Source organism: Liolophura sinensis, chromosome 9, assembly GCF_032854445.1.
Source record: "Liolophura sinensis isolate JHLJ2023 chromosome 9, CUHK_Ljap_v2, whole genome shotgun sequence".
Lineage (NCBI taxonomy): Eukaryota > Metazoa > Mollusca > Polyplacophora > Chitonida > Chitonidae > Liolophura > Liolophura sinensis.
In genome coordinates this window covers 28,042,809-28,070,476 of record NC_088303.1, presented here as the reverse complement: position 1 = coordinate 28,070,476, position 27,668 = coordinate 28,042,809, and the positions used below count along the sequence as shown (strand labels likewise).

At 37.9% G+C, this 27,668-nt stretch overlaps 2 protein-coding genes across 2 annotated transcripts in view; both read left to right on the top strand.

Annotated features, from left to right (window-relative positions):
* The window catches only part of LOC135474874 (forkhead-associated domain-containing protein 1-like), a 28,691-nt gene extending 23,201 nt beyond the window's left edge, over window positions 1-5,490 (top strand). Inside the window, exons 21-26 of the mRNA XM_064754513.1 lie at window positions 584-804; window positions 1,278-1,329; window positions 1,578-1,691; window positions 1,934-2,017; window positions 2,414-2,554; window positions 3,643-5,490. Coding sequence (XP_064610583.1) covers window positions 584-804; window positions 1,278-1,329; window positions 1,578-1,691; window positions 1,934-2,017; window positions 2,414-2,554; window positions 3,643-3,675 — 645 coding nt within the window. The 3' untranslated portion in view covers window positions 3,676-5,490. The remainder of the gene's footprint in view (window positions 1-583; window positions 805-1,277; window positions 1,330-1,577; window positions 1,692-1,933; window positions 2,018-2,413; window positions 2,555-3,642) is intronic.
* A 1,646-nt stretch (window positions 5,491-7,136) lies between these two features.
* On the top strand, window positions 7,137-25,939 carry LOC135475760 (DNA repair-scaffolding protein-like). The gene is made up of 19 exons (XM_064755698.1): window positions 7,137-7,283; window positions 9,336-9,612; window positions 10,011-10,063; window positions 10,676-10,876; window positions 11,518-11,601; window positions 12,636-12,838; window positions 13,478-13,590; window positions 14,123-14,321; window positions 14,768-14,937; window positions 15,341-15,411; window positions 15,760-15,971; window positions 18,986-19,144; window positions 19,914-20,010; window positions 21,179-21,328; window positions 22,093-22,167; window positions 23,224-23,407; window positions 24,959-25,135; window positions 25,424-25,517; window positions 25,891-25,939. The coding sequence occupies exons 1-19, from the start codon at window positions 7,137-7,139 to the stop codon at window positions 25,937-25,939; spliced, it is 2,715 nt and encodes a 904-aa protein (XP_064611768.1).
* Window positions 25,940-27,668: the final 1,729 nt, after the last annotated feature.

Here is a 27,668-nt window from a genome sequence, read left to right as displayed (position 1 = left end):
CTGGATAGATGTCGTCCAGAGGGATTACATACTCTCCACACAGGATAGATGTCATCCAGAGGGATTACATACTCTCCACACTGAATAGATGTCATCCAGAGGGATTACATACTCTCCACACTGAATAGATGTCATCCAGAGGGATTACATACTCTCCACACTGAATAGATGTCATCCAGAGTAATTACATACTATCCACACTGATTAGATGTCATCCAGAGTGATTACATACTCTCCACACTGGATAGATGTCATCCAGAGGGATTACATACTCTCCACACTGAATAGATGTCATCCAGAATGATTACATACTTTCCACACTGAACAGATGTCATCCAAAGCGAGGACATACTATCCTCACTGAATACATACTATCCACACTGAATAGATCTCATCTACATTGATTACATGTCATCCTCCCTGAATAGATCTCACCCACAGTGACTGAGCCATAGAGGCTCCCACACTGATGCCAACTACCAGAATGATTTTGGCATTTTAAAGAACTGTGCATAACATATGAATAAATTTTCCTGTATGCATCACGATACATGATTGTGATGAGTATTTTAAATGCTTGCAGTATTTGGCATTACTGAAGAAAATGGCAGCCTGTCTGGATCTAGAAGAGGCCATTGGTGCACGGTCCATGGCTCACATCCCTAAAGATGAGCGACGACGCTTACAGAAGGAGAGAGAAGATATCTGTGAACAGTTAGCCAGACGTGTCAAACTCTTGTCAGAGCGACTACAGCGCAAAGATGAAATGTTGCAGGGTTATGAAAAAGACTTGGCCAGGTTGAGGTGAGGCAAATTATTGATGTGTGGTAGTAGATTCAGAGTGAAAGTTCTGATTAACTTGTTTCTTGATAAGTCTGAAAATTGGTGCCTCAAATTATTGATAGCACTGCCGTAGAGAAGATGGTAAGACCCATGTTGTTCATATTACTTATGTTGGACCTAGATTAGAAGTTCGAGTTTAACTCGTTTCTGACAATATTATCACTGTTTTTTTTACCTGTTTTTTTACTCAATTTCAGCATAGTTCATCATATTCTTGGGTTGTTTTCCTCTATTTCAACAAAATAATGGCCATTTTTGTCCTGTTTTGGACTTTGATCATTGATCTGACAGCTCCTGTAATACTTCCAAAATGCTTCTTGCGTTTAATGGTGGAAGAAAAATTTGAAGAAGGAAGATGATTAATTATGCTTCCGTGGTGTTTTAATGGTTGGCTGTTTGTACAGAGTATTCTGATCCTTCATATTACATTTCAGACAAGCTCAAGAACTTGCTGATAAAAAAGGAAGTCAAGTCGAAAATCTTGTGGTATGTGTCTTGCCAAACAACAGTATTAAAAGTGAATTAAACAAGATATTGTCTGCAAAGTGTGTGTAACGTGTTAAGGAAAAGGTGAACAAATATTAAAAGGTTAAAATTTTATGGTTAAATTCACTGATAATATCTCCTCAACAGTGTTGTCTGTGTGTTTGAAGTGAAAACATTTAAATGTGTTTTTTGTGGTATTCTGCAACATTCAAGCATTTTCAAGTGTACTTCTGGTGTGTGCGTTTCAGCATGATGTTCGAAATCGATCAGAGGAGTGTCAGTATCTGCGAGAATCATTGAACAACACACAGTCTAAGCTAGACCAGGAGAAGAGACTGAATGCAGCCATAAAACAGAAAAAGGTAACATCCATGCAAAATTAGGAACTGATACACTAACCTTCATTCAAAAAATTAAACGTTTTACAAATGTTTCAGTTGAGCAGTGTGAGAAACCAACCGTGGGAGCATTTGATTAGTAAACTTTTTGTTTATTTATGAATTTATTTGATGGTGTCTAACACCAAGCTCAAGAATTTAATATACTTTTGTGTGTTATTTGTCAATATCACTCGTCTCCAAATCTCCTTGTACATGTATTTCAGACATTCCATCTAGAGAATGAGAAAGCTCACCTGAGTTACTCCCCTTCTTCCCACAAGTGCCCACCAGAGGACCCCATGGGAAAGGTGACACAGTCGTTGGCAGTAAACTATTGTTGAAGGAAACATGTAATTTATAACATTAAATGAAGTACAAGAGATAACTACTTGTATTTCAACAGGGGGAAATAGTTAATACCGTAAATTTTGACTGAATTTTACATGTATGACTGAGATACATTGATAAAATCAATGATGGCCTGGAGAAAGACATAATAAAAGTCATAATGTTTTGTACACAGAATATCTGGTTTTCCTCAGCATTTCTCAAGTCCAGAGAAGTAAAAAAATTTCTGAATGAGCTGGAAAATGCTCAGAAATATTTTGCACTTTTTGGAAAGTTGCAGGTAAAAAACTTTGTGTGAGTCTGTATTCTCCAAGCAGTTGTTACCTGTTTTGACCATGATATTTTGTACTTTGCAGAAGGCAGCTCAAAAACGGCTACAGAAGGAGCTGATAAAACGAAAAAACTACGAAATCAAGACATTGAAGCATGACTTATGTGAAACCGAGCAACATTTGACGGAGAGAGAAAAGAGGCTTCTCAAGCTAGAGACGAGACTGGTAAGAGCTGCTCACTCGCAATTTGTCTCGTAGATCTGCATGAGCTTCTAGACAACATTTAGCTGGTAAGAATTTCATATTGAAAGTGAAAATGCTGCACACTGACCTGGTGTATGACTGTCGTTCCTGTCAACCATTCACCTCCACAACCCAACTTAATGGCAACCACTGTGGGTTTGTATGTGCACACTCACCTCCACTCATTTCATTATTAACCCAGGTGTTTAAGGAAAGTCCACAGAAGGATATTTATTTGGGTCTGTCCGTCTGTCCCAGTCATCAGTTGGTTTCCTTGCAATAATTTCAGTTATTGTCAAATTCTGCATACTCGTTAACTAAGGGAGCCTCACATCAGATTTGAAAACCTGCCTGACCCATGGATAAGTTTTTTGGGCATAAATAATGTATTCTGTGATTTCTGTTGGCTGTTGGTTTTAGTGCAATATCTGCTTCAGAAATTGATTAAATTTTATGTGCACGTTCATGTTTTTTTGTAACCTCAGACCCAGCTAGAAAAAGTATCCAGATGCTTGTATAAGTTTCAATTCACTCTGTTTTGAGATGGGTGATCAGCTACATGTATGTTGTTTGTTGTTATTGTTACTTCACCATAAAATGTTAACTAATTGAGACGGAAATCTTACCTTGTCATCAGTTGCAGAATTGTGTGTTCATATTCATGTGTGTGTTCCAGTGAAACAAACATGTTAACACCTTCGTTTTGCCAGGGTAATTTTAATTAGTGATGAGTTTTGGTACAAAAATCGTTCACAGCAATAATTTATTCACATTATATATCAGTAAAAATGTACATGGTCTAAATTTAAGATGTATTTATAGGTGTTGTTGGATGGATAAAACTCAAGATAAAGTTTTCAGTTCGAAACCCATGTGTGCTCCAGGTGCCAAGTGATTTCTAAGCATACCATGCTTGCCACTCTGTTCAATTTATTTTTCGATTGATCACTGTTTAAGACTGATGAACTGATTTTGTTTTGTATGGTGCCTAGCACACTCTATGGAAAGATGTTGTGACAGTTTGTTAAGAGGAAATTATTGAAGTAATATTGTTTTATTTTCTTTTACAGGGATTCGAAAGACCAGGTGAAGTCATTGAATGAGTGCTTGTTATGGGGGAAAAACTGTCTTAGCAGTCATATCTGTGTTCTCGGTATACAGGATATGTATTGTAGCATTACTTGTAATTTAATTTCATAGAGTTAAATTGAGATAGTAGTTTATTTTGCATATTAATTATAGGTTCTGTGATATTTATGGTATAGGACCTTTGGTTACTTAACTTTTTAACCATTAACCCTAGACGTTCCAGTCTTACATTGTCACAGGTCTCAACTATATCATAAACATGTATTCATTTATAGGTCCAAGATAATGTGGCATACCTTACACTTTTTTGACTTGTTTTGTGTATAGCATGCACAAGGCTGCTTTCAAAATAGATGTTTGTACTAAATATAGGTGGTTACTGTACACAGTGGAGCATGTATATTTGAGAGGAAAGGTAAATTTTAGTTGGTTTTTGCTCCATTTATGTTTCATTTCTATGGTTAGTAGTCTTGGTTAAGTATGTCAGCTTACTTATTGACCTGTATGTTTTCTGTTTTTCGTACATTGGATTAACTGTGCATTCTCTTAAAGTGTTTTTTTTTTTATTGCTACAAGTACACATAATAATATACATAGTTTTATATACCTTTAATTCTAAGACTTTAAGAGCTAGGGTCATGCATGTAGTCCCCTTTGTTGTAAAGGTCTTGTATAACACTAAAATTGATATTCTTTTACAAAGTTTTAGATATTAAAAATTATATACACTGCATACATGCATGTGATGATTTATTATTATATAGACTCACATGAATTGTAGAGTGGAATGTCATGTTTGCTGGTTTTTGTGTGCGTTTTTGCCATTTTTTGCCACTGAAAAAGAAACACAGATGGGGTCCTACATAAACTTTCAAAGACCTTACAGAAATATAGGGAAATTTTGAAATTGGCATACATTGATATGATATCCATTCAATAATGAATCATATAATAACTTTTTTCATTACCAGCAGCATTTTTAATTTTTAATCTGTTATTTGAAAGTCACTTTCTAATCTAGACATCACAGTGACTATCTATTCTGAGTGTAGCAAGACACACACTTTTCAAGTCTTTTTTTTTTTTTTTTTGTCTTTTTTTTTTAAGGTTGTGCTATTAATGTACAGATTAATGTGTTTGTCTTGGGCGAGGCTCAGGTATCCTCTTTATTGTTTAGTCATTTTTGGGGGGTTTCTTTGCATGTATTTGCTTTCTACAATGAAAGCTTAGAGTCACATGCATTATACACATGCACTGAAGAAAATCTCGATATAAAGTTGATAAATTTGTGAAAGGGAGGGGAGGGTGGGGCTGATCAGGCCTGATAATCTAATTAAGTAGTAGAGGGCCACAGTGTAAATTGATATACCTGTTTTGATCAGCTATATATAATATAATACCATTAATTATATCTTTACCACTGTGCCAAGTTTTACAAATTATAATTGCATGGCTGTAAATCAATATGGCACCTGCATGAAATATAACCAACTGAAATGACTGCCGTCTGCGTATACAAAATATACCAGTTTCGTATTCTTGTTTTCAGATATAAATATCCCTTTGCGGGAAGAAATTCGAAACTGTCCGTTCTTTTGTCCACTGTCCGTCCTTTTGTCCACTGTCCGTCCACTAGTGTCAACATTATCTTGGTTTCTTTGTTATGGTTATTTTCTTTTTAATTTATAAAACAAGAGGAGGATTAGCTGTTTGATACATGCATAATGAAAGATGTGTAGAACCTTTATAGTAATTCATACATTTTTGAAAACTTAAGCCTCTGTGATATTGGTACTGTAGTCATAATAGTGGTGTTACTGTGTTGCTGTATCCATGAAATATGACTTGTACATGTACCTGCATGTATGTTTATATATGTGTATATGCTGTGTTTTGTAAACCATATGCATGTACATTAGGAATAAACTATAACATTTCTTGTAACTTAAAATGTGAATGATTTTTTGTCTTTTCATTTTACAACAAATAAAAATAGTTCATTTCCAGAGTTAAAGTGTTAGGTAGATTTGCCTTAAGCTTTGTTGTCATGGCAACAGCATGTCAGCATGTCGAATCTGACTCTGACTCGACGCTAGATCAGTATCGGTCTAGAATCTAAGGTACCTGACAAAGGGCTATGTTTTTTTGTTTTTTTTTTATGGTACTGTTATACGTTTCTTCCTCCCACAAACCTAATCGCCTTTGTACAAGTGAAATGCTTTTGAATACAATGTTAAAACGTGAACAGTGTTTATACCAACTGTAAAACCTAGACTCCAATTTCTCTCAAGACTAATGAACAGTTTTGTAGTGTAGATGACTCCTGGGAAATGCATGCTTAGAATGAACACTTAATTACCTTTTGGAGAGGATTCCTGGTGCGTGCATGCTTGTAATTAACAATTAATTACCTCTTTGATATGATTCCTGGTGCTTGTATGCTTGGAATCAACATTTATAATTACCTATTGGAGATAACAATTCTGGTGCACAGCATGAGGGTTTAAAATGAAAAATTAATTATCTGGATGTGGATGATGCTTCCCAGTGCTTGCATGCTTGGATCAAACAATCACAAGTTTAACTCATGGACATACATATATACTGGTGCTTGCATGCTTGCAATCAACAATTAATTACCACATGGAGATGACACCCAGCACTTGGCAAGACCAATTTCTCTGTGGAGATGTTACATGGACTGCTATATACATTATTTGTATAGGTGTAATCATTTTCGCGCAGAGGTGACACTCAGTATATAGACATTTAGTTGGGAATTATCAGTGTCTAGGCGTATAGGCATTGCTGTTGGGAATGATCCGTGACTGGCACAAATGTAGGCCACCTATACGTGCTTCTTGCTATTCTATGGGTGCTGAAATTGACAAGTTATCATGTGAAGGTCACATTTAGTGGTGTGAATAAACAATTTTCCCCATAGAAGTAACTCCCGGAGGAGGTGGCTCCTGATCGATGTGCCTTCATATTAATTTTATAGAAACAAATTCATGAGAAATATGAAAATGGTGGTCGTTTCTGACTCTGCAACGCGCCCTCCGTCCCAACACATACCTCTTTCACTTGATGCTAAGCCTAGTCCACTCCACTCTCTCAAGTCTGTTCTCATCATTCAACAAGGAAAATAATAAAAGTTTTGATTACTTCATCAAGAAAGTAACACAAACTTGATATTGTTAGTGTTGCCACTGACTATTTATATTTTATTTATAATTTAATTTAATTTTATTTCATTTATTTATTTTTACTCCAAATACCCCTATAGATATGTATTGGGTAACAGTCCTTCTTTTGCTGGAGAATAGGGGAAGTAAATCATTTTTTGGTACTTAAATATATTTACAATACACAAGGACTGCGGAAAAACCAATACGGTAAATGATAAAATTATTAAAAATTAGATAGAACACATAGAAACATTTTTCGCTGAAACTTCTGTCTGCTATGCGCCACAATGGGCTACTTCCCTTGCGTGGTAGCTCTCCGCGAATGGAGGTCAAGAGGAAGATCACACGGAGATATTGCGGGAAGTTGGAGAAAGTTTATTGTAAACGAAGACATACTCGAAATGTTTGGAAAACAGTCATTTATCAAGAGAAAAGTAAGCTGACAGTGTAAACCAAACTACGCTCGACTGAAGTAGCTCCAAGGAGGTGGAAGATGCTGTATTTTCACTTGAAAAGAAAGTCTATGTGAACAAGCTGTCTGCTAGTGTCATTGTCAGATTTGTGTACCTTAGCTCCGTAGGGCTGTGATTACGTATACTGTCACAGCCCTGTCATGTTTCATAAGCTTACCTTGAACACCTGTGTACTTCCCTTGCTGGCTTCAATATACCACTGCTGTGCACCAAATAATTTGTCTGTCTGTAGTCACAGTCGTCACAGAGTGAGGTGAATGATGTATACTACTATTAGGCAAGTTAAACCTTTTGACACGCATACTGGATAATTGTTTAGGATCAGTCTCAGCAATATAATGACGTAGGGGGAACCCGTAATCAACATTGATGAATAAAAAAGATTGTCAAACAATTACAGAACAGATTAAACAAGATGTACAAAATATATTAATTGCTGTTGTCAGTAGTTATCTCCCTTGTATGGGATGTGAGGAGTATGCATTCAAACATGACAGTTGGAGTTTGAGTTTATCCAGTTTCACCTAGTTTTATGCTTGTGTGGATTTATTAGTGATGACACATGGGAACACCTACCTGGAATTGATAGCTGAGATGACTGGGACTACGCAAAGACAAATTATTGGGTGCCCAGCAGTAGTATATTAAAGCCAGCAAGGGAAGTACAATGGTATTCAAGGTAAGCTTATGGAACAAGACAGGGCTGTGATAGTATACGTAATCACAGCCCCGCAGAGCTAGTGTACCTGTACAGACATCATACATGTACATGCAGCACATCCACATAGACTAATCCATATGTCAAAGTACTACAAATGACCTGCTAAAAACAATATTTGGTCAATAATAAGTGACGGGATGTTAAAACGGGAGTGATGAAAAACACAGCCATGAGCCGAACTGAGCTATCGTATGTCTGCTTCTCTCCATCTGTAAATGAGTCATACTCGCTACCAAAATTGCCTTTCATAGTTCATTAGTGGCATGTATCACCACAAGCTCCACACATTGATCTGTTGTACATCCTTGTTATTAAAGAGAAAATATTGGTAAAATACTTGTTGTGATTCATGGTAAACTTCACAAGATTAGATTTTGAACCAAGAACTGTTTGCCTCGGTATAGTTATTCAAAAGTAGGTTCATGCTGGACAATGGGCATGGAGAATGATTGGTTTTACAATGGCTACTCGCATTAACGCAGTTTACACTTCTGTCTCCGAGAACAGACGACTAATCTAGCTTGCCACTGTTTTTTTAATTATTACGAGGCACATGAGGCAATGAACTCTTGTCATTGAAACCGAGTTTATGCATTTTACCATTATGAATCTAAAAAAGTGATATAAGTGACAGAGAACCAGCCTTCTTTGTTTTGTCCACGCTTCTACTTCTAGACTAAGGGGAATTCCCTCTAGCCCTAAGGTAAATAATGCTTATATATCACCCTGTTTCACATGACTACCACCAACATGGTGATGAAGAAAATGGACTACATATACATGTAACATGCTTGATCACAACTTTTTGGATGTAGATGTACATGTAGATTATGCTGCTGCAGTGTGAAATTGTGGAAATCTGATGTAACAAGTTTTTTCAGAATGGCTTTTGGGTCATTCTGAATAGTTTAATACTGCTAGGCCTGGGTTCTCCCACCATAATGCTGACTGTCGTCGTATAAGTGAAATATTCTTAATTACAGCAAAAAACACCAATCATATGAATAAATAAATTGATTTGGAGTCTCTGTGGAATAGTGATTAGCATGCTTGTGCAGCGCAATGACCCAGGAGCCTCTCACCTGCTCATACTGGCTTCATCTTTGGCCGTACCTGGGAAGGTTTGCTAGCTAACTGGTTTATGAGCACCACAATGCTGGCTGCCGTTGTGTAAGTGAAATATTCTTCAGTACGGCATTAAACACCTATCAAATAAATAAATAAGTTCAACACTTAATGTTTGCTCAATGCTTTAGTTTACAGTTCAAACTGGTATTTCTGGCGTTTTTCAGTTACAGTATGGGGACAGAAATCCATCTGTTTCTAACTGTAATACAGGGACATTGTCAAGAGGATTTGAGAACAGTTTCCAAGAAGACAAAATCTCACGTCACAGAAAGTCAGCTCAACATGACATAGTTGAAAAGTGGGAAACAGCTGGCAAGGGTTTTGCAGACTTTAAATTGATACAATTATGTAGTGCTAAGGATAAACGGAAACGAAAATTAGCAGATATGTCACCAGTGAAAGAATTGAAAACCCAAACCCATCTTCTGGATGAAGAAACAGGTAAATCATATTATTTATAGTTTTGAAATAATGTTTAAAGCCTAGTCCCTTATTCCTGCTGCAAAACTTTTATGATGCGAGTTTGTTAAATGTTTCACAGTCCTCACAATCCTAAACTCTATTTCCTGTTGATGATGACATCAGATATGAATGACAGTGGTAACAACATTTTATTTACTTCTTAGTGACATGTATTCGAACCCTGAAATCAGAAAGACCTAAAAATTTAGCCTGAAAAGCTCTCATTTAGAGGCAAATAAATGTTGTGAAATATCACGTTTGGTTATAAAACATCATATACTAGAACCCACAGAATCTGTAATTGCTGTTTGATTTTAGATACAAGTACATTTATCCCATCTGTGTACTACCATAGTCTAACTTCTTAACTCTTACAGATCAACTCTCTATCAGCTGCCTATCAAGTGAGGGAAGTGAAAGTGAAATGGAGGTAACTTTTAATTTCAAGTGTGTTTTGTCCCCCATGTTTAATGTAAGTTATTCATATTTTTAGTTGCATTTTTTGGTGTAGATATTTAAAGTGTGTTTATATGATAAGTTGGTGCACACTTGCCATGGGAACGATTTATATTACCAACATGGTGCTAAACACTAATCACCCATTCATTTGTTCACTCAAAGTGTAGATCATCTAAACCTGCTTAAATGAAATGAAAAAGTTCATAAATTATTTCCATGAATTGTTTTGCCTTACTGTTTTTTTATGGGTGGGGTTGTGGAGGTATGGGGGTGTCTGTCAATCTCCAAGACATCCTAGTGGTTGACAAGACCCTGTGAGCCACTTAGATGTTAGATGGATTTCAGTGTTAATCAGTTGTCATTCATCGATATGATGTAGGCAGCGAGCTTGTTCTGTGGGTGAAGGTCTATGTATCATACATGACAAAGTTTATCATTTACCTACCAAACACTGGTGGTTTACTCCGCGAATTCGGCAGGATTTCCTCAGTTCTGCTGTGATTCCTCCACCCATACAACTTGCAAATGAAAATATTATTTTATTGTCATTGAGTCAATGACAAATAAATGTTTTCTCCTAAAGGAGAAGAACTTGGTGATAAAAAAGCAGAAGAAGAGATGTATAGCTATTACCCATGCTAAAAAGACCACGCCTAAGTCAGTGAGGGAAGTTTCTGGTGTGACACTAAATGATGTAGACCTGATAGATTGTGAAGAAGAAGAGTGGAGCAGATCGCCACCCAGTAAGCCAGAGGATTTGGAGGAATATCAGACTGTTCAACAGGTACAGATTAGGTTCAGGTCGTTGAAAAGTGTGACGTATAAAATGAAAGTGTGACCGAAAATACTGCTGATTCTATACCCCAAAACTACCTTTACTGAGTTTAATTAATTTTTACTTGAATAAACAACTGTCCCCATGTTGATAATGTTGGATGCCAATTGGACGATTTACTTTTAGTTTCTTGACTACTCGCGCAGTTGGTTGATCTGTTTTTAGTTTCTTGTCTACCCAAGCATAGGTACCGGTATATGTATTCCAATATACAAAACAGTCTTTGGGATAAAAAAAATAGTTTGCGATGTCACTGACACAAAAAGTGGTGCGTAGTATGTGTAATTCATTTAGTCAAATAAAATAAGTAATCGAAAAAGGTAGAATTGGTCATAGTTTTCATTGATTTTTCTACTGATACTTAATTCATCTTTTGCTTCCTTTCCATTTACAGGAGTAAAGAGTTAAAAAAAAAATTACATTCAATGTCAACATTGACTTGTGTCATTTACTTACCTTTTGACAGTTGTTAACAGGTTCACTGCCATATATGAAAGTAAATCCTTTATGAAATAAGCTTTCTTTCTTACGTTTTTGTAAACTGTATTTAATTGTACTCTGAAGTAACGCTGTTCAACAATTTATTTAAGGATTTGCGTGAGTGTATTTCATCGTACGACTCTGAGTCTGAAGAAGTGAGCATGCAGACAGTCAGTCGGCCCGACCCCTCAGAGGTGAGCGTTAGGAGGCTAGTATCATGTGAGTTATGCAGTTACTAAGTCACAGGATTGGGAAATATGTGGTGTCAGTAACATTGGGGCAGGTGTCATCCGTAAGCTTTGGCATCCTTTTCATGAATGAATGATTTATGAAACTTCCTCAGGCCTAAGCTCCATCCAAGTTAATCATGACAACCAGGTAAAAAAGGTGACAGATTCAAATTGCCCCTCGTGTGTTACAATGGAAACTTTGCCTATAATGTGTAAATTGAGGCAACTAAAGTTGTCTTCCTTTGCCTACCCGGGTTGGTAAGTTAGGACTCCAAGTGACTTGGATCAGCTAAAGTGCCAGACTGCCAACTATCCAGAAACTGGACTGAAACCCAGGTTAGCACAACAAACACAGAATGTAATATCTTAACAAAAACACAGGTAAATAAACCCTAACATACTTCAGTACAACAGAATAAAAGAATCTCGCCATTCGTGTCTACATGTGAACCCTTCTAATGCATTGTCATGGGGTATAGCTCAGTGTGTCGTTCTGCTATCTGCTGTAAAGGGCAGGGTGAGGCTATCCCCCTGTTAGTTTGCATAGTCAAGCATGGTACCTGAAGTGAAGACCTTGTCATAGGATGTGGCTGTGTAAGATATGACCCACTCTTAATAGCTGGCATGAACCCTGTCTTACATGTACAACTTAATGATAACAGGTTTTATAAAATGCAAAACAAATTGATCCAGGATCCTTCAGCTTTGAAAGTTAAAGCCATTCCACTAACCTTAGTTATACAACATTTCTAATCACTTTATTTGGTCAACAAAATGTATGTAAACAACATTTAAAAAAGGAAGCTAATTAAACAAGCACAGAATTTCATGAAAGGGACATAACCCTTCCTCTACAATGGCATGCTGCCTTTCTGCTGCACCATTTCACAATCTCACAATTTCACAGTTAGAGTGTAAACTAAAGCCACAAACTTATATGTAATCATTTCAATGGTGACTTTGACATTTTGGATTTAAACACATGAGTTACATTTCAGAAAGCAACAGACGATATCTCCATCCCATCTTCCAGAACCACTTCACCCAAGGTTTCTCCATCACAGGCAGCCGGGAAAATGAAGGCTGGAGATTGGTTAAAAAATATTCAGTGGCAGGGAGGAACGCCCAAAAAAAGCACCTCCAACAATGAAATGTCAGAAAATTTGGAAGACTCTGCTAAGAAGAAAAAGAAGTATGCTAGGTATATTTGTATTTTGCAAAATCATGACTTTCAGACAGCTGGTAGCAAAATACACAATCTTGACTTTTTGGATAGTTGGTAGAAAAATACAAAATCTTGACTTTTTAGACAGCTGGTAGCAAAATACAAAATCTTCACTTTTTAGACAGCTGGTAGCATTAACAGTCGGTAGATCGATGGTGTAGAGTTCCATGCTCATGTATCAGGTTACTCGTACAATTTGTAGGTTTAAGAATCTTTTCTTACACTGCATTAGATAAATCGTCAGGCCTTCTGTCTCATATGTGAGACATTGGCTGTGGCGTAAGATATATATACAATACTCATTCCTTCATGCTTTATGCCCAATATTACGGATAAGCCATGCAGCGATTGGTGCAGTGCCCTGTATTATGTCGATAGTGTTGGGTGTCTAGTCTGGTGTCTGTGAGCATACTTTCTTGCTTCTTTCTTTTCAAAAGGGATTGGCCAAGCAGCAAGCAGTGGTAGGTGCAGTGTTAGTGTGGTATTTGGCTAGTGTGGAGTGTCTAGTCTGGTGTCTGTGACATTGCATCAAAGAAAAGCAGCTGTATCATAAATGTGTGGGGGACTGAGACGCCTACAAGGAAACATACATGTATGTCATATCTGTTGTTTTAGATGCAGCATGGCTGAGCAGCTGTGTAAGTTGCAGAGTAGAGAGAAATCCGCTCAGACAGTCTGGTACCACAAAGTCCGGGAACAACACCACTCTGCTGCTGACTCCTCCATGGGTAACGGCATCTCTGATACCCCTTCTTAGCGTCTTGTATAATGGCATTACATCTTTGATACCCCTTCTTAGCGTCTTGTATAATGGCGTTACATTTAATGCAGATCCGTTAACAAGCTTATTTGCCATCATTAGGGTGGATTACATTGTAGTGACAATGGTGTGAAATATTAGTCAGTGATTTTTTGAGTAGTCAAAATTCTTTATTTTTAAACTTGGTCTCCAATGCCAAATTGTCTTGCATGGCCTTGATGACAGTAGACAGTCAACCACTCTCTTGTGACCATTTACATGTATACTTAATTCATTGCAAACAATACAGTAGGGTGCTCATGTCGGAACGTCACATGTAGGTAAGTGAGCCAGTACTCTGCCAAAGGTTGGTGGTTTATGCCGGGCTCTGTGATTTCTTCCACCCAAACAATTGACTGAGTTCATACAAGTGAATCAGTCAGATAAATAGAAGAAAGTTGTTTTTGCATCGATTCCCAAATTCTTTTCACCTCACATCCCAAATTGTATCTTTATTCTAGAATGTTCGAAGTTCATAAAAGTACAGTTGAGCTCCTTAGAAACCAGCTGCTCCCTCTGTGTGGCTACATGTACCATGTTGTCTTGTGATGGCATCAGCCAATCCAGTCTTCAGCCTGTTGTCATGGTGATGTTTCCGCAGAACTCCGCCCACTCTCACAAACTAAGGAAAGGATTAGCTGTTAGAATACACCCTCCATGGTAAGGGTCGAGTCATTCTCACTAAAGTACACTTATCCATTTTAATACCTGTTTCATAAAATAAATCCACTAATAAACTGTATGCATCCAAACTCACAATTCATGTAATTCCTTTCCAGGCACAACTTATGTTTAATCAGTTTTCAGCACCAAAAGCTTGTTCTCTGATGTCCGAATGGCATGAGTCATTCTGAAAGCTGCAAATGGTAAATGGTAAAGCAGATGTGCTAATTAAAACTTCATATCACTGAATGCATTTGTTCATTACTTACAATTTAACATGTTTATCCTGGGTGTACTGAGAAACTTGTTTTAGTTATCTGCAACTTCAATCAGTTTGTTGTGTTGGTTGGATTGCGCCTCCTGTTTCAGTTTTATATGTTCTAATGTTGTGTTTGACCTGCTTTGTATGTATGTTAATAGTCCACGCATTGGTACTGTTGCAGGCAGACTTTAGACATGCCAGCACTAGGTCATCAGGTACTGCTGTGTGTATACTACTCCGTACTAGACCCTGTTCCCAGTGGTACCAGTGACTCAACCATGAATGATGCTACTGTTCATGATAAAGATTTGAAATCATTCAGAGCTGTGTGGCGGTGTCCATGTGTTCAAGGTAATCTCACAAATGTTGGAAGGTACAAAGTAAGTAAATATGCAAATATTGGTTACTTTTGTCTGTAAGTAAGTTGACCGTTCTATGGAAAATAGGACTCATCAACCTGTTGTTACATTTGAAGAATGGATACCAAATCAAAACCTTTGGGCTGTAGTTTTATATCAGCTGTCAGAAGGAAATTCATAATTATTAATGAGATTAAGTTAACTTTAATTATAAACTAAAGATGAAGTTTAATTTGAGTATTTTTGATCTGAGTAGACTAAAAGAATGATATCAACCACTAAGACAGATTGTGTACATGTTTGTGTATGTATGAATTGTTTAAAGCTTTATGAGGGGGGCACCATGTACTTGGTGTGAAATGTGGTATTATGGTATTTCTGTTTCATCTGCCTAGGTGACTGTCCGCCAAAGAGCTGCCCAGTCCAGTTATACCCTTGTCCTACAACTCTCTCCATAGACACACAGGTAACCTACTTACATACGTAATCAAAAAAAAAAACAGCAATCTGTTTATAGTCTTTTTCCAGTTTACTTAGCAAGAAGTTTGTTGAATATTCTAAGCAACTTAAAAGTGTGCTGAAAGATTGTTATTTTTCCTCCTATTTTAGTGCATTTTTGTTTCTATTTGACAAAGATTGTTATGTTTCTGTGGTAATTGTCAAAATACATTCTGATCTGAAACTTTAAACCACATCCACCACACCAAGAATCCAGATTTAAAACACACGTTCATTTTTGCTCACTGATTGCATGGACATTTAGAGTCCATGTGGATCTTTTCTCAACCTCATACAAGTTCTCTCCTTATTCCAGTCTGTGTCAGGGATCACTTCTACAGGAGGTGCAGGTGGGGATAACCCCAGGCTTCACACCATTCTGAACTCACAGATCCCAGGGCCGAAGCTGTCCGAGTCTATACTTGACAGCATAGAGAAGACTGGCCATTGTACAGACAAAGGCCTGAGCTTCCAGGCCACAATCTGCAGAGTATTCTGCCGAAGGCTCAAAACACAGCCTTATCTGAGGTAAGCATTGTAGAATGTGACAACAGATTAAATCGCCCTGTATGTAAGTCACTATCTCCAAACCAGATGAGGATAGTAAAGCTTCCTTCTGGCTTGGAAATGAGATTAAAATTACAATCAAGTTGGAAATAGGGTTAAATATCTGTCAGGTATTAATTGAAATCAAATTTCTTACCATGTTTGAAATAATTTTCAGCAGGTTGGGAATAAGATTAAATTTTCAGCAGGATGAAGATGAGTAAATCCTTCTGTACTGAGCATAAGATTAAAGTTTCACTAGGTTGGGAATGAAGTAAAATTTCCAGTATGCTGGGAATGATGTTAAATTTCTGGCAGGCTGGGAATGAGGTAAAATTTTCTCATGCCTCATTTCCCAGTATGCTGGGGATGATGTTAAATTTCCCAGTATGCTGGGAATGATGTTAAATTTCCAGTTACCTGGGAATGAGGTAAAATTTCCCAGTATGCTGGGAATAATGTTAAATTTCTGGCAGGTTGGGAATGAAGTAAAATTTCCAGTTTGCTGGGAATGATGTTAAATTTCCAGCAGGTTGTTAATGAGGTAAAATTTCCAGTATGCTGGGAATGATGTTAAATTCCTGGCAGGCTGGGAATGAGGTTAAATGTCTGGCAGGCTGGGAATGAGGTAAAATTTCCAGTATGCTGGGAATGATGTTAAATTTCCAGCAGGATGGAAATGAGGTAAAATTTTCTCATGCCTCATTTCCCAGTATGCTGGGGATGATGTTAAATTTCCAGTTACCTGGGAATGAGGTAAAATTTTCCAGTATGGTGGGAATAATGTTAAATTTCTGGCAGGTTGGGAATGAGGTAAAATTTCCAGTATGCTGGGAATGATGTTAAATTTCCAACAGGTTAGGAATAAGGTAAAATTTCCAGTATGCTGGGAATGATGTTAAATTTCTGGCAGGTTGGGAATGAGGTAAAATTTCCAGTATATCAGGAATGATGTTAAATTTCCAGCAGGTTGAGAATGAGGTAAAATTTCCAGTATGCTGGGAATGATGTTAAATTTCTGGCAGGTTGGGAATGAGGTAAAATTTCCAGTATATCAGGAATGATGTTAAATTTCCAGCAGGTTGGGAATGAGGTAAAATTTCCAGTATGCTGGGAATGATGTTAAATTTCTGGCAGGTTGGGAATGAGGTAAAATTTCCAGTATGCTGGAAATGATATTAAATTTCTGGCAAGTTGAGAATGAGGTAAAATTTCCAGTTACCTGGGAATGAGGTAACATTTCCAGCATGTTGGGAATGATGTAAAATTTCCAGCATGTTGGGAATGAGGATAAATTTCCAACAGGTCGAGAATGAGGTGAAATGTCCAGTATACTGGGAATGATATTAAATTTCCAGCAGGTTGAGAATGAGGTAAAATTTCCAGTAACCTGAGAATGACATAACATTTCCAGCAGGTTGGGAATGAGGTAAAATTTCCAGTATGCTGGGAATGACGTTAAATTTCCAACAGGTCGGGAATGAGGTGAAATGTCCAGTATACTGGGAATGATATTAAATTTCCAGCAGGTTGAGAATGAGGTAAAATTTCCAGTAACCTGAGAATGACGTAACATTTCCAGCAGGTTGGGAATGAGGTAAAATTTCCAGTATGCTGGGAATGACGTTAAATTTCCAGCAGGTTGGGAATGAGGTGAAATTTTCAGTATGGTTGGAATGATGTTAAATGGCCAGCAGATTCAGAATGAGGTAAAATTTCCAGTATGGCGGGAGTGAAGTTAAATTTTTGGAATGAGGGTAAATTTCCTGCAATTTGAGAATGATGTTAAATTCCAGCAGGTTAGGAATGAAGTTAAATTTCCAGCAGTTTGAGAATGAAGTAAACTTCCAGCAGGTTGAGAATAAGGTAAAAATCCAGCAGGTTGGGATGAGGTAAAATTTCCAGAAGGTTGGGAATGAGGTAAAATTTCCAGTATGCTATGAATGATGTTAAATTTCTGGCAGGTTGGGAATGAGGCAAAATTTCCCCTGTGCCGGGAATGAGGTCAAATTTCCAGCAGGTTATGAATAAGGTAAAATTTCCAGTATGGTTGGAATGATGTTAAATTTCTGGCAGGTTGGGAATGAGGTAAAATTTCCAGTATGCTGGGAATGATATTAAATTTCTGGCAGGTTGAGAATGAGGTAAAATTTCCAGTAATCTGGGAATGAGGTAACATTTCCAGCAGGTTGGGAATGAGGTAAAATTTCCAGTATGCTGGGAATGAGGTTAAATTTCTGGCAGGTTGGGAATGAGGTAAAATTTCCAGTATGCTGGGAAATAGGATAAATTTCTAACAGGTCAGGAATGAGGTAAAATGTGCGGTATGCTTGGAATGAGGTTATATTTTCAACATGTCTGGAATGAGGTAAAACTTCCAGTATGCTGGAAATGATATTAAATTTCTGGCAGGTTGAGAATGAGGTAAAATTTCCAGTAATCTGGGAATGAGGTAACATTTCCAGCAGGTTGGGAATGAGGTAAAATTTCCAGTATGCTGGGAAATAGGATAAATTTCTAACAGGTCAGGAATGAGGTAAAATGTGCGGTATGCTTGGAATGAGGTTAAATTTCTGGCAGTTTGAGAATGAGGTAAAATTTCCAGTACAATGGGAATGAGGTTAAATTTCCAGCAGGTTGAGAATGAGGTAAAATTTCCAGTATGGTGGGAATGAAGTTAAATTTCCAGCAGTTTGGGAATGAAGTAAACTTCCAGCAGGTTGAGAATAAGGTAAAATTCCAGCACGTTGGGAATGAGATAAACATCCCCAGTAAGTCCATAATGAGATAAAATTTTCACTATGCAGAGAATGGGGTTTTCACTATAATGGGGAATAAGTTTAAATCTCCACCAGGCTAAAAATGAGGTAAAATATCCGGCAGCCTTGGTATGTGATTAAATATCTATCATGTTGAAAGTGAGATGGATTTGACAAAATATTTGTACTGAGGTTGAGGTAAGCCAAGTTTTACGTTTGTCCTGCCTGTGTTTCCAGCTGGAGTATTCTGGCAGAAGACAGTCATGGAGTGTTTGCTGTCATCCAGTTGCCCGATCATTCCAGTCACCTGGAGAACTGGAGGGATGTATTGCAGTGGGAGATGCAGAGCATTACAGTGACAGCTGTCACTTTACTGAGTAGAACCAACAAGGAGAGGTCAGTTGTCATCTGAGTTTTCATTGTATAGATTTTTAACTGTGACAAGCAGCTCTTAAAGAACACACTGTTGTTGTCAGTGGTCTTGCTTTTATTGTTAGAATGGTGTTCTTGACAAGGTGCTTTTTTGAAATGTACATGGGTCAGAACTTTTGACTGCGCGTTGGTCACTTTCTTGAGTCAAGCTCATGATGACATACCGGGTACTAACCAGCTGAAGAAGTGGTATTGTATGAATAAAACATGTATGAAAATATGGCGATGTTCTTACAATACTTACGTTACAACATAATAAACATTCGCCAGCATTTCCTAACAAAGCGATATGAACATTATCAGATTTCACACGTATCTTACTTGAACCCCAAACACCTGTTTTCAATGCACAAGAATTGTTTGAATAGAAGCACCATACAGTATAACATTTATGAGGTGCAAGCCATGGCCCGGTTGTTAACATATTTGCCTTTCAGTCTCTAGCTTTTAAAAATCTGGCCTTATACAGGGAATTTGTACATTCCCCAGGCAGTCCATGATGCCTGTTGGGATGTTTAACATTATGTCTTCCACCAATATGGTGTGCATACCTGTAACTTGATAAAGATGGGTGTTTTACCTCAGATTTTTGGGTTTCTTCCACCATCATATAAATGAGACCCTCTTGGGTATGGCATAAAACAACAAGCAAATAAAGAAATAATGAATCAAGATGAGATCCCATTATATTTGCTTTTAATTGTGTTATTTTGTTCCTCAATTTGCCCACCAGGGATCCCTGTCTTTTTTCTGTGTTGGAGAGTGTCTGGGGACAAACAGCACGGCCAGAACTGGAAAGTAGCACAAATGACTCAAGCTCACAAGTTGAGGTAAGCTCCCAAAAAGTTAGGGGAAAAAGAAAAAATGATCATTTCTTGTAATCAATGAAATACCAGTGATACTTTGAATGAATGAATCATTGGGGTTTATCTGGCTATATATACGGCCAGATAGATAGATATCTATATATATATCAGCAATTTATCAGCTATGTCATGGTGAGATGTCACAACAAAAATGGATTTCTTTTGACATGATAATGATAACATCCAAACTCAAAGCAAAGCTTAAACAGACACTTTCAAGCCTAGCTAAGATTTAAAAAAAACACGTCAAATATAATTCTTATACAATGTCCTTCTGTCTTTAAAATAAACAGTGCATCAATAGTAAGTTCCTCCCAAAACTTTGTTTGACATTTACCAAGTTATTTGCCCAATTGTTGTGAAATTTTGCACACAGTATTTCAGTAATCAAGTCAACACACTGTAGCAAGGATTACCCTGTCGACACAGAGGTGCTCCAATGATCATGCGCGAATACGTTGTCGTGGGATTTTGAAAACAGATTTAAGATGGCAACAGATTTCTTTATGCATGACAGCACTCATCCACATCTAGCCAGAGTGATAAATGTCTTCTTTGAACGTGAACGCACATGTAACGGCCCACCGATTCCCCGGATCTCAATCCCATAGGACATTTGCGGGACAGTTTGAAACAAGCGGTGTATCAGCCTGGTACGATAGTGTCCGATCATGATGACGTTAGACATCTGCTTCAGGAGGAGTGGTTAGTCATCCCACAAAATCTGATCACATGCCTCATTAACACAGTGCTTGCTCACTGTTTAGTGTGGTACAAAAGCAGGGTGGTCAGACCAGATTTTACATTATCTGGTCGTACAGCTAGTCAAAATTACCTTCAGTCTGTTTGTAAAATTTTTCAAAATCTGACCAATTATGCATTTGCTCATGTTCATTGGAGCACATCTGTATCTACAGGGTAATCCTTGCTACAGTGTGTTGACTTGATTAGTGACATGCAGTGTGCAAAATTTCACGATTTTTCAAATGTTGGTAAATATCAAATATTGTTTTGTAATATTGTTGTAAATATACTTTTAATGCACTATTTATTTTTTAAAAATTTAAGTAGAGCATTTCCAGAGCAGCGATCTAACAACTGATATACAGTTGTCATCATGTATCTGTTTTAGACAGTACCACGCCCTGCTCCTGGTTTTTGTTATCTGATGAAAGCCTGGCATGAGAGGAGCGGAGTTCAACTGTCACATGACCTTCCACAGACCTCTGACCCTCGGTTAAAGGTCACATCGTATGAACTAAAAAACATTTTGAATTCTTCAGTAAGTCAGTTTCATATATTTACCACAAATAGAGCTAGAAAGCGATGTTTTGATTGAGTACACGACCCAAGGTTTGCTTATTTCTTTGTCAGAGATAATATTTTTTGAAGGTGTAAATAATGACAGGGAATGGAAAATTCATTTTTGAAAGTTACACATGCAGTGTGAAATTCTTACTATTTGACTGCAGTTTGAATGCTGTCATATGGGAGAAACATTTTGGAAAATGGCATAAATCACTAATGAAATAGGTACGGAAATGTACGAAACAAGGTGAGACTATTTTACCTGTCTATTCTACACAAGTAGTGTAACGAAAGACTCATTTTGACACAATATTTCAGCACTTTATTTTGCCATCATTCATTTCTCCTGATTTACTATTCGTACATTACATTAAACTAATCAGTGGAATACAAGGTTCCTGCGTGTCCTGTTTGGGGAATTTTTTGGAGTAAGGTTCAAAGGGTGATTATATATTTATATATTTTATTATTTGTGTCTCCGGTAATGTGCCTCGCCTTGCTTGATCTACTTAAGAGATCATTTAAACCAGATTAGATATTTAATTTGTTTGGTATAGTTATTTTTTTTTGTGTGTGTGTGTGTGTGAGTGTTCTCAGTTGTTTTTGACATTGAAAATCAGTCCACGTCAAACATTGCTTTCATATCAGCTTTTAAAATGCCTGTCTTTTGAAGTGTATTTTTTTTTTTCAAATTCATATAAAGGTGAATTGATCAGCTTTTTATTTTATGTTTTACAGCCTTGTGTGACAGATGCTGATAGCAGGAGATCATTTCTATTCAAAGTGTTTTACGTTGATGAAGTGTCTATAAAGGTAGGACAGTTTGTCACGGAGAAGCACAGCTGTGAAAAGTTTGAGGTCATTTTTTTTTTTCAACGATTTGTTTTCGGTAGATTAAATTTACTCTCTTCAGCTACACGTGTCCAGGCACCCATATTGCTCCTTACCTTTGTGAATCTATGTCGTATATATAAAGCGTGTATGTAAATCATCAACAAATGTGACCAGTAAAGGTGTAACTTTGCAGTTTGAAAACAAAATTCATTTTGAAGACTAAAATGTCTTGGTAAGGCAGGAGCACATCTAGACTTAACAGAAATCACAAAATAACTTGTCAACATCATATAATATTCCTTTTAATATTCTGAAACATGCATGATATCTGTGTTCAAATTTGCTGAGAAATAATGGTCAAAAGGACTAATGATTTCAGCCAGAATGACAAGTGAATTCGAAAGTTCCAATCCATCTTCACTGATGTTAAAAGAATAGGACCTCAGCCATCTAAGTGACTATTTTTGAGCTCTGCCATGTAGATCCGTTGAAGAAAATCGGCTTTGGTCATATAACACTTAATTTTATCTTCATCGTTTTGGTTGGACAGTGGTTTAAACATGTTCTCTGCACAATATGGCTGATATGTTGTTGATGTGGCATTAATACCCAGCTCCAGCTCGTGTACCCGGTGCCTAGCAAGGTGCTGTGGCGTCCTCAACCAATTGACCTGATTACTGTCATGTAGATGAAAAATTGATAAGAACACAATTACAAACACCAGTTAGATTTATTTATCTATTTATTCAATTGGTGTTTTATGCCGGACTCAAGAATATTTCACTTGTATGACAGCAGCCAGCATTATGGTGAAAGGAAACCAGGCAGAAACCCATGACCATCTGCAGGTTGCTAGCAGATCGTCCCACGGACAGCCAGAGAGGAAGCCGGCATGAGCTGGGCTTTAACTCACAGCGACTGCATTGGTGAGAGGCTCCTGGGTCATTGCGCCACACTGGTGTGCTAACCACCTTGGCCACCCACCAGTCAAATAAATGAATAAATACACCTCCATGAATTTGTTACCTTTTTCAGAAGGAGAGAAGACCATATGATACTTGCTGTCAAGTGGTATATGTATATGACCAATCACTGACGTCTGGATCCACAGGCTCCGCCCTCACTCCACGTTTGTACCTGATGGAGTCGTGTGAACTGAGTAACATGCAGCTAGATCCGGGGGACCTGGTGTTTGTGAGAGATGTTTATCACTGTCATGGTGAGACACACATTACTCAGGCAGACACTTGTTCTTGATGCTTGGTAGTCGGAGATACAGCTGATTTTTATCCTCTCTCTCAATATAAATTTTTTTAAAAATCCCTGTCATGGACATTTGCCAGAATAAAAGAGAAAATATAGAATTCCTTACAGGATATGACCAACAAAGAATTTTTTTATTTTATTTATTTATTTGATTGGGGTGTTCTACGCTGTACTCAAGAATATTTCACTTATACGACGACGACCAGCATTATTTTGGGAGGAAACCAGGTAGACCATCCACAGGTCTTCCAGGTTGCCCACTTATGGCGGAGAGGAAGCCAGCTTGAGCTAGACTTGAACTCCCAGCGACTGCATTGGTGAGAGGCTCCTGGGTCATTACACTGCGCTAGCATGCTAACCAAATGAGCCACGGAGGCCCCAAGAATTTTTTTAAAGATTGCCTCAGCCTGTCAGTTTTAAAGACTCGGATTATGTACAACTGTAAACTATACACAAATGGATCAACATCTGTTGCCTCCCACCAATGCAGTCACTGTGAGTTCAAGTCCAGCTCATGCTGCCTTCCTCTCTGGCCGTACATGAGAAGGTCTGCCAGCAACCAGAAAGTTGTGGGTTTCCCTTGGCATTGGCCGGTTTCCTCCCACCGTAATGCTGGCCACCATCATATAAGTGAATCATTGAGTACAGCGTAAAACACCAATCAAAATAAATAAAATAAATCGACATCTATTTCTTCTTTATGGAATATAATATGCCTTATCATCATCATGGAATGTTGCATTTATTTATTTGATTGACCGTACTCAAGAATATTTCCCTTCCACAACAGTGGCCAACATTATAGTTTGAGGAAACTGGTCATAGCCCACAGGTAACCTATGACCATTCTCAGGTGGCTGGCAAAGCTTCTCACATAAAACTGGAGAGGAAGCCAGCATGAGCTGGACTTGAACTCTAAGCGACTGCATTGTTTAGAGACCCCTAAGTCATTGTGCTTTGCTAGCATGCTAACCACTAGGCCAGTCAGGCCCCTTACTTGTTTGTCTGCATACATTTGTAGTACCTTGTCTAGTTGGTGGATTTGTAAGATATTTGGAGGTTGATCTCCAAGAAATAATATCTGTCATGTAGAGAAACTTCCATCAAATTAGCCCTGTGAGGCCCTCTCACCCTGGAATATGTGTGAACTTCATACACGGATTCAGCCCATTTTACACAAGCTTGATTGACCCCGTGACAGTGTACTTTATCAAAAGCAGCCATTTTGACTTGTGTCACAGTTTGTACTGTTTATCATGCGTCATGATATTCTATATGCAACGACCCACATCATTAATCATCAGTTTGTGACTAACCACTGAAACAGATTACCATGTTTATAAAACCTTCCCTGCCCCTCCTACATTTTTTATCCACAACCATGCCTGGCCCTATCTCGCCAACCAACATCCGCCCCTGTCCCTCCCCTTCCACACACATACACCTACCTCCCACACAAGGTAGTTTCAGACATGTTATATAACTTCTTTTTTTTTTTCTTCAGGAAAGCTGATTGCTGACGATTACACACGAGCTGTGAAGATGACCAATGAGCATCAGAGCTACTCCCCTTGGGTACCTGAAGGGTTAGACTTAGAGTTAATTGCCTTGAGGAAGTCTGTCATCAGACCATTCCCTCTAACCCAGGACACAGCTCTAGGAGAGTTGGTATCTGTCACAGGTAAGTGAAACTTCCACGCACTCTATCTTTTCAACCTTTTTACATGAATAAAAGCAATTTCGAATGATATTTTTGGACCATAATTTATTGATTATGGTGATAATTTATGTTTTAGTGGGTTTGACAGCATCAGAAATCGGCTCAAAATATGCTTAACACAATGCCTGGTGAACATGCGAAAAAGGTGTTGGTGATATCCGAATTTAAGGGCATTGACGTTCAATGTTGCATGTACATTTAGGAAAATCCCAAGTATGATTGGTGTTTTCATTTTATTTTTTGTCTCAGGCAAAATATCTTATGTAAATGAAGAGGAGTGTTACATATGGCAGCAGTGTGATCAGTGTGATAACAGTAATTTGACCTCTGACCCCCAGACCAGGTAAGACATCTTGTTGTAGATAACAAAAAGTGTTAAGACAAGGTACAGGTCATTCTCGACAGAACAAAAAACATAAATACAACAGTGTGAAGAAAAACACATGTAAAATGTGAAGTAAAAATTGTTAACTTTGTAACATAAATTACCTTTTTGCTGATGTACATGTGTATACCAACCATACACATTTGGCATTTATGTTTGAAATAAGAGCAGTGTTCACTTGCACAAAGAGATAGTAAGCCTATGTTGGCTGTATATGTTGATTGCAAGGTCACGATTGGTGCCTTCGCTTACAGTCATGTCCCTCGAGCACAAAGGGATTGTAAACTACAGTTGTCAGCTTAATAATACAACCAAAAATTGCCATTGGCAGGACCAAAATCAGTGTTGAGACTGGTAACCAGTCTCAGTTGGGTCTGTAAGCTTATGAATTATCATGATGCATAACTTTTGAAACTTAAAGCAAGTAAAATTATTGACTTGTACATTGTCCATTTATATAGACCATCTTGACGACCACATTGGTATTTTTGGAAAGGGCAAGGCAGTGTGGCTTAATTTTGACGTTAAAAGTTGATAGTAAAATGTGCTGTAAGCACAATATCTTGTCTGTTGCTGACAGCACACTGTCTTGTCTGTTGTTGACAGTGCACTGACTTCTGTGTTGTTCAAAGCACACTGACTTGTCTGTTTTTGACAGTGCACTGACTTGTGCTGTTCACAGCACACTGACTTTTCAGTTGTTGACAGAGCACTGACTTGTCTGTTGTTCACAGCACACAAAATTGTCTGTTGTTCACAGCACATTGACTTGATCTGTTGTTGACAGTGCATTGACTTGTACATTGTCAGTGTACTAAGCTAAGCTTAAGTTCATAGTACACTGACTTGTCTGGTATTCAAAGTACATTGCTTCGTCTGTTGTTCACAGTACATTGACTTGTCTGTTGTTCAAAGTACAGTGACTTGTCTCTTATTGTCAGTATAGTAAAATTATCTGTGGATAGTGCACTGACTTGTCTTGTTCACAGCACACTGACTTGTCTGTTGTTGACAGTGCATTGACTTGTACATTGTCAGTGTACTAAACTTATCTGTTGATTGTAAACTGACTTGCCTGTTGTTGACAACACACTGACTTGTTCACAGTACATTGACTTGTAAATTGTCAGTGTACTAAACTTATCTGTTGATAGTTAACTTATCTGTCACTGACATGTCTGCTGTTGACAGCACACTGTCTTATGTGTTGTTCACAGTACACTAACTTGTCTGTTGTTCACAGTACACTGACTTGTCTGTTGTTCACAGTACACTGACTTGTCTCTTGTTCACAGTGCACTGACTTGTCTGTTATTCAAAGTACATTGACTTGTTTCTTGTTCACAGTACATTGTCTCATCTGTTGTTTGCAGCACACTGACTTGCCTGCTGTTGACAGCACACTGATTTGTCTGTTCAAAGTACATTGACTTGTCTATTGTTGACAACACACTGACTTGTGTGTTGTTGACAGCACACTGACTTCTGTGTTGTTCATAGCACACTGACTTGTGAGTTGTTGACAGCACAGACTTGTGTGTTTTTCACAACACACTGACTTGTGTGTTGTTGACAGTACATTGACTTGTCTATTGTTGACAACACACTGACTTCTGTGTTGTTGACAGCACACTGACTTGTCTGTTATTGACAGCACACTGACTATCTGTTTTTGACAGTACACAGACTTGTCTGTTGTTGCCAGCACACTGAAATGTCTCTTGCTGACAGTGCACTGACTTTTTTATTGCTGGCAGAGCACTGACTTGTCTATTGATGGCAGAGCACTAACTTGTCTATTGATGGCAGAGCACTGATTTGCCTATTGTTGACAGAGCACTGACATGTCTGTTATTTACAGTGCACAGACTTGTCTGTTATTGGCAGTGCACTAATTTTTCTGTTTTTTGACAGTGCGTTGTCTTGTCCATTGTGCCGACGTCCAGTCTCTTCACCAGTCAACAGAATTAAAATGGAGGTGTGTGTGCACTGCCCTGATCTGCACACTGAGAGCATTCAGCTACTGGTTGAGGTGAGCCTGTTAACAGCTACCATCTTTGGATACCCATCTGTGTACATGAAACATGTTTTTTTGTTTCTTGATATGCA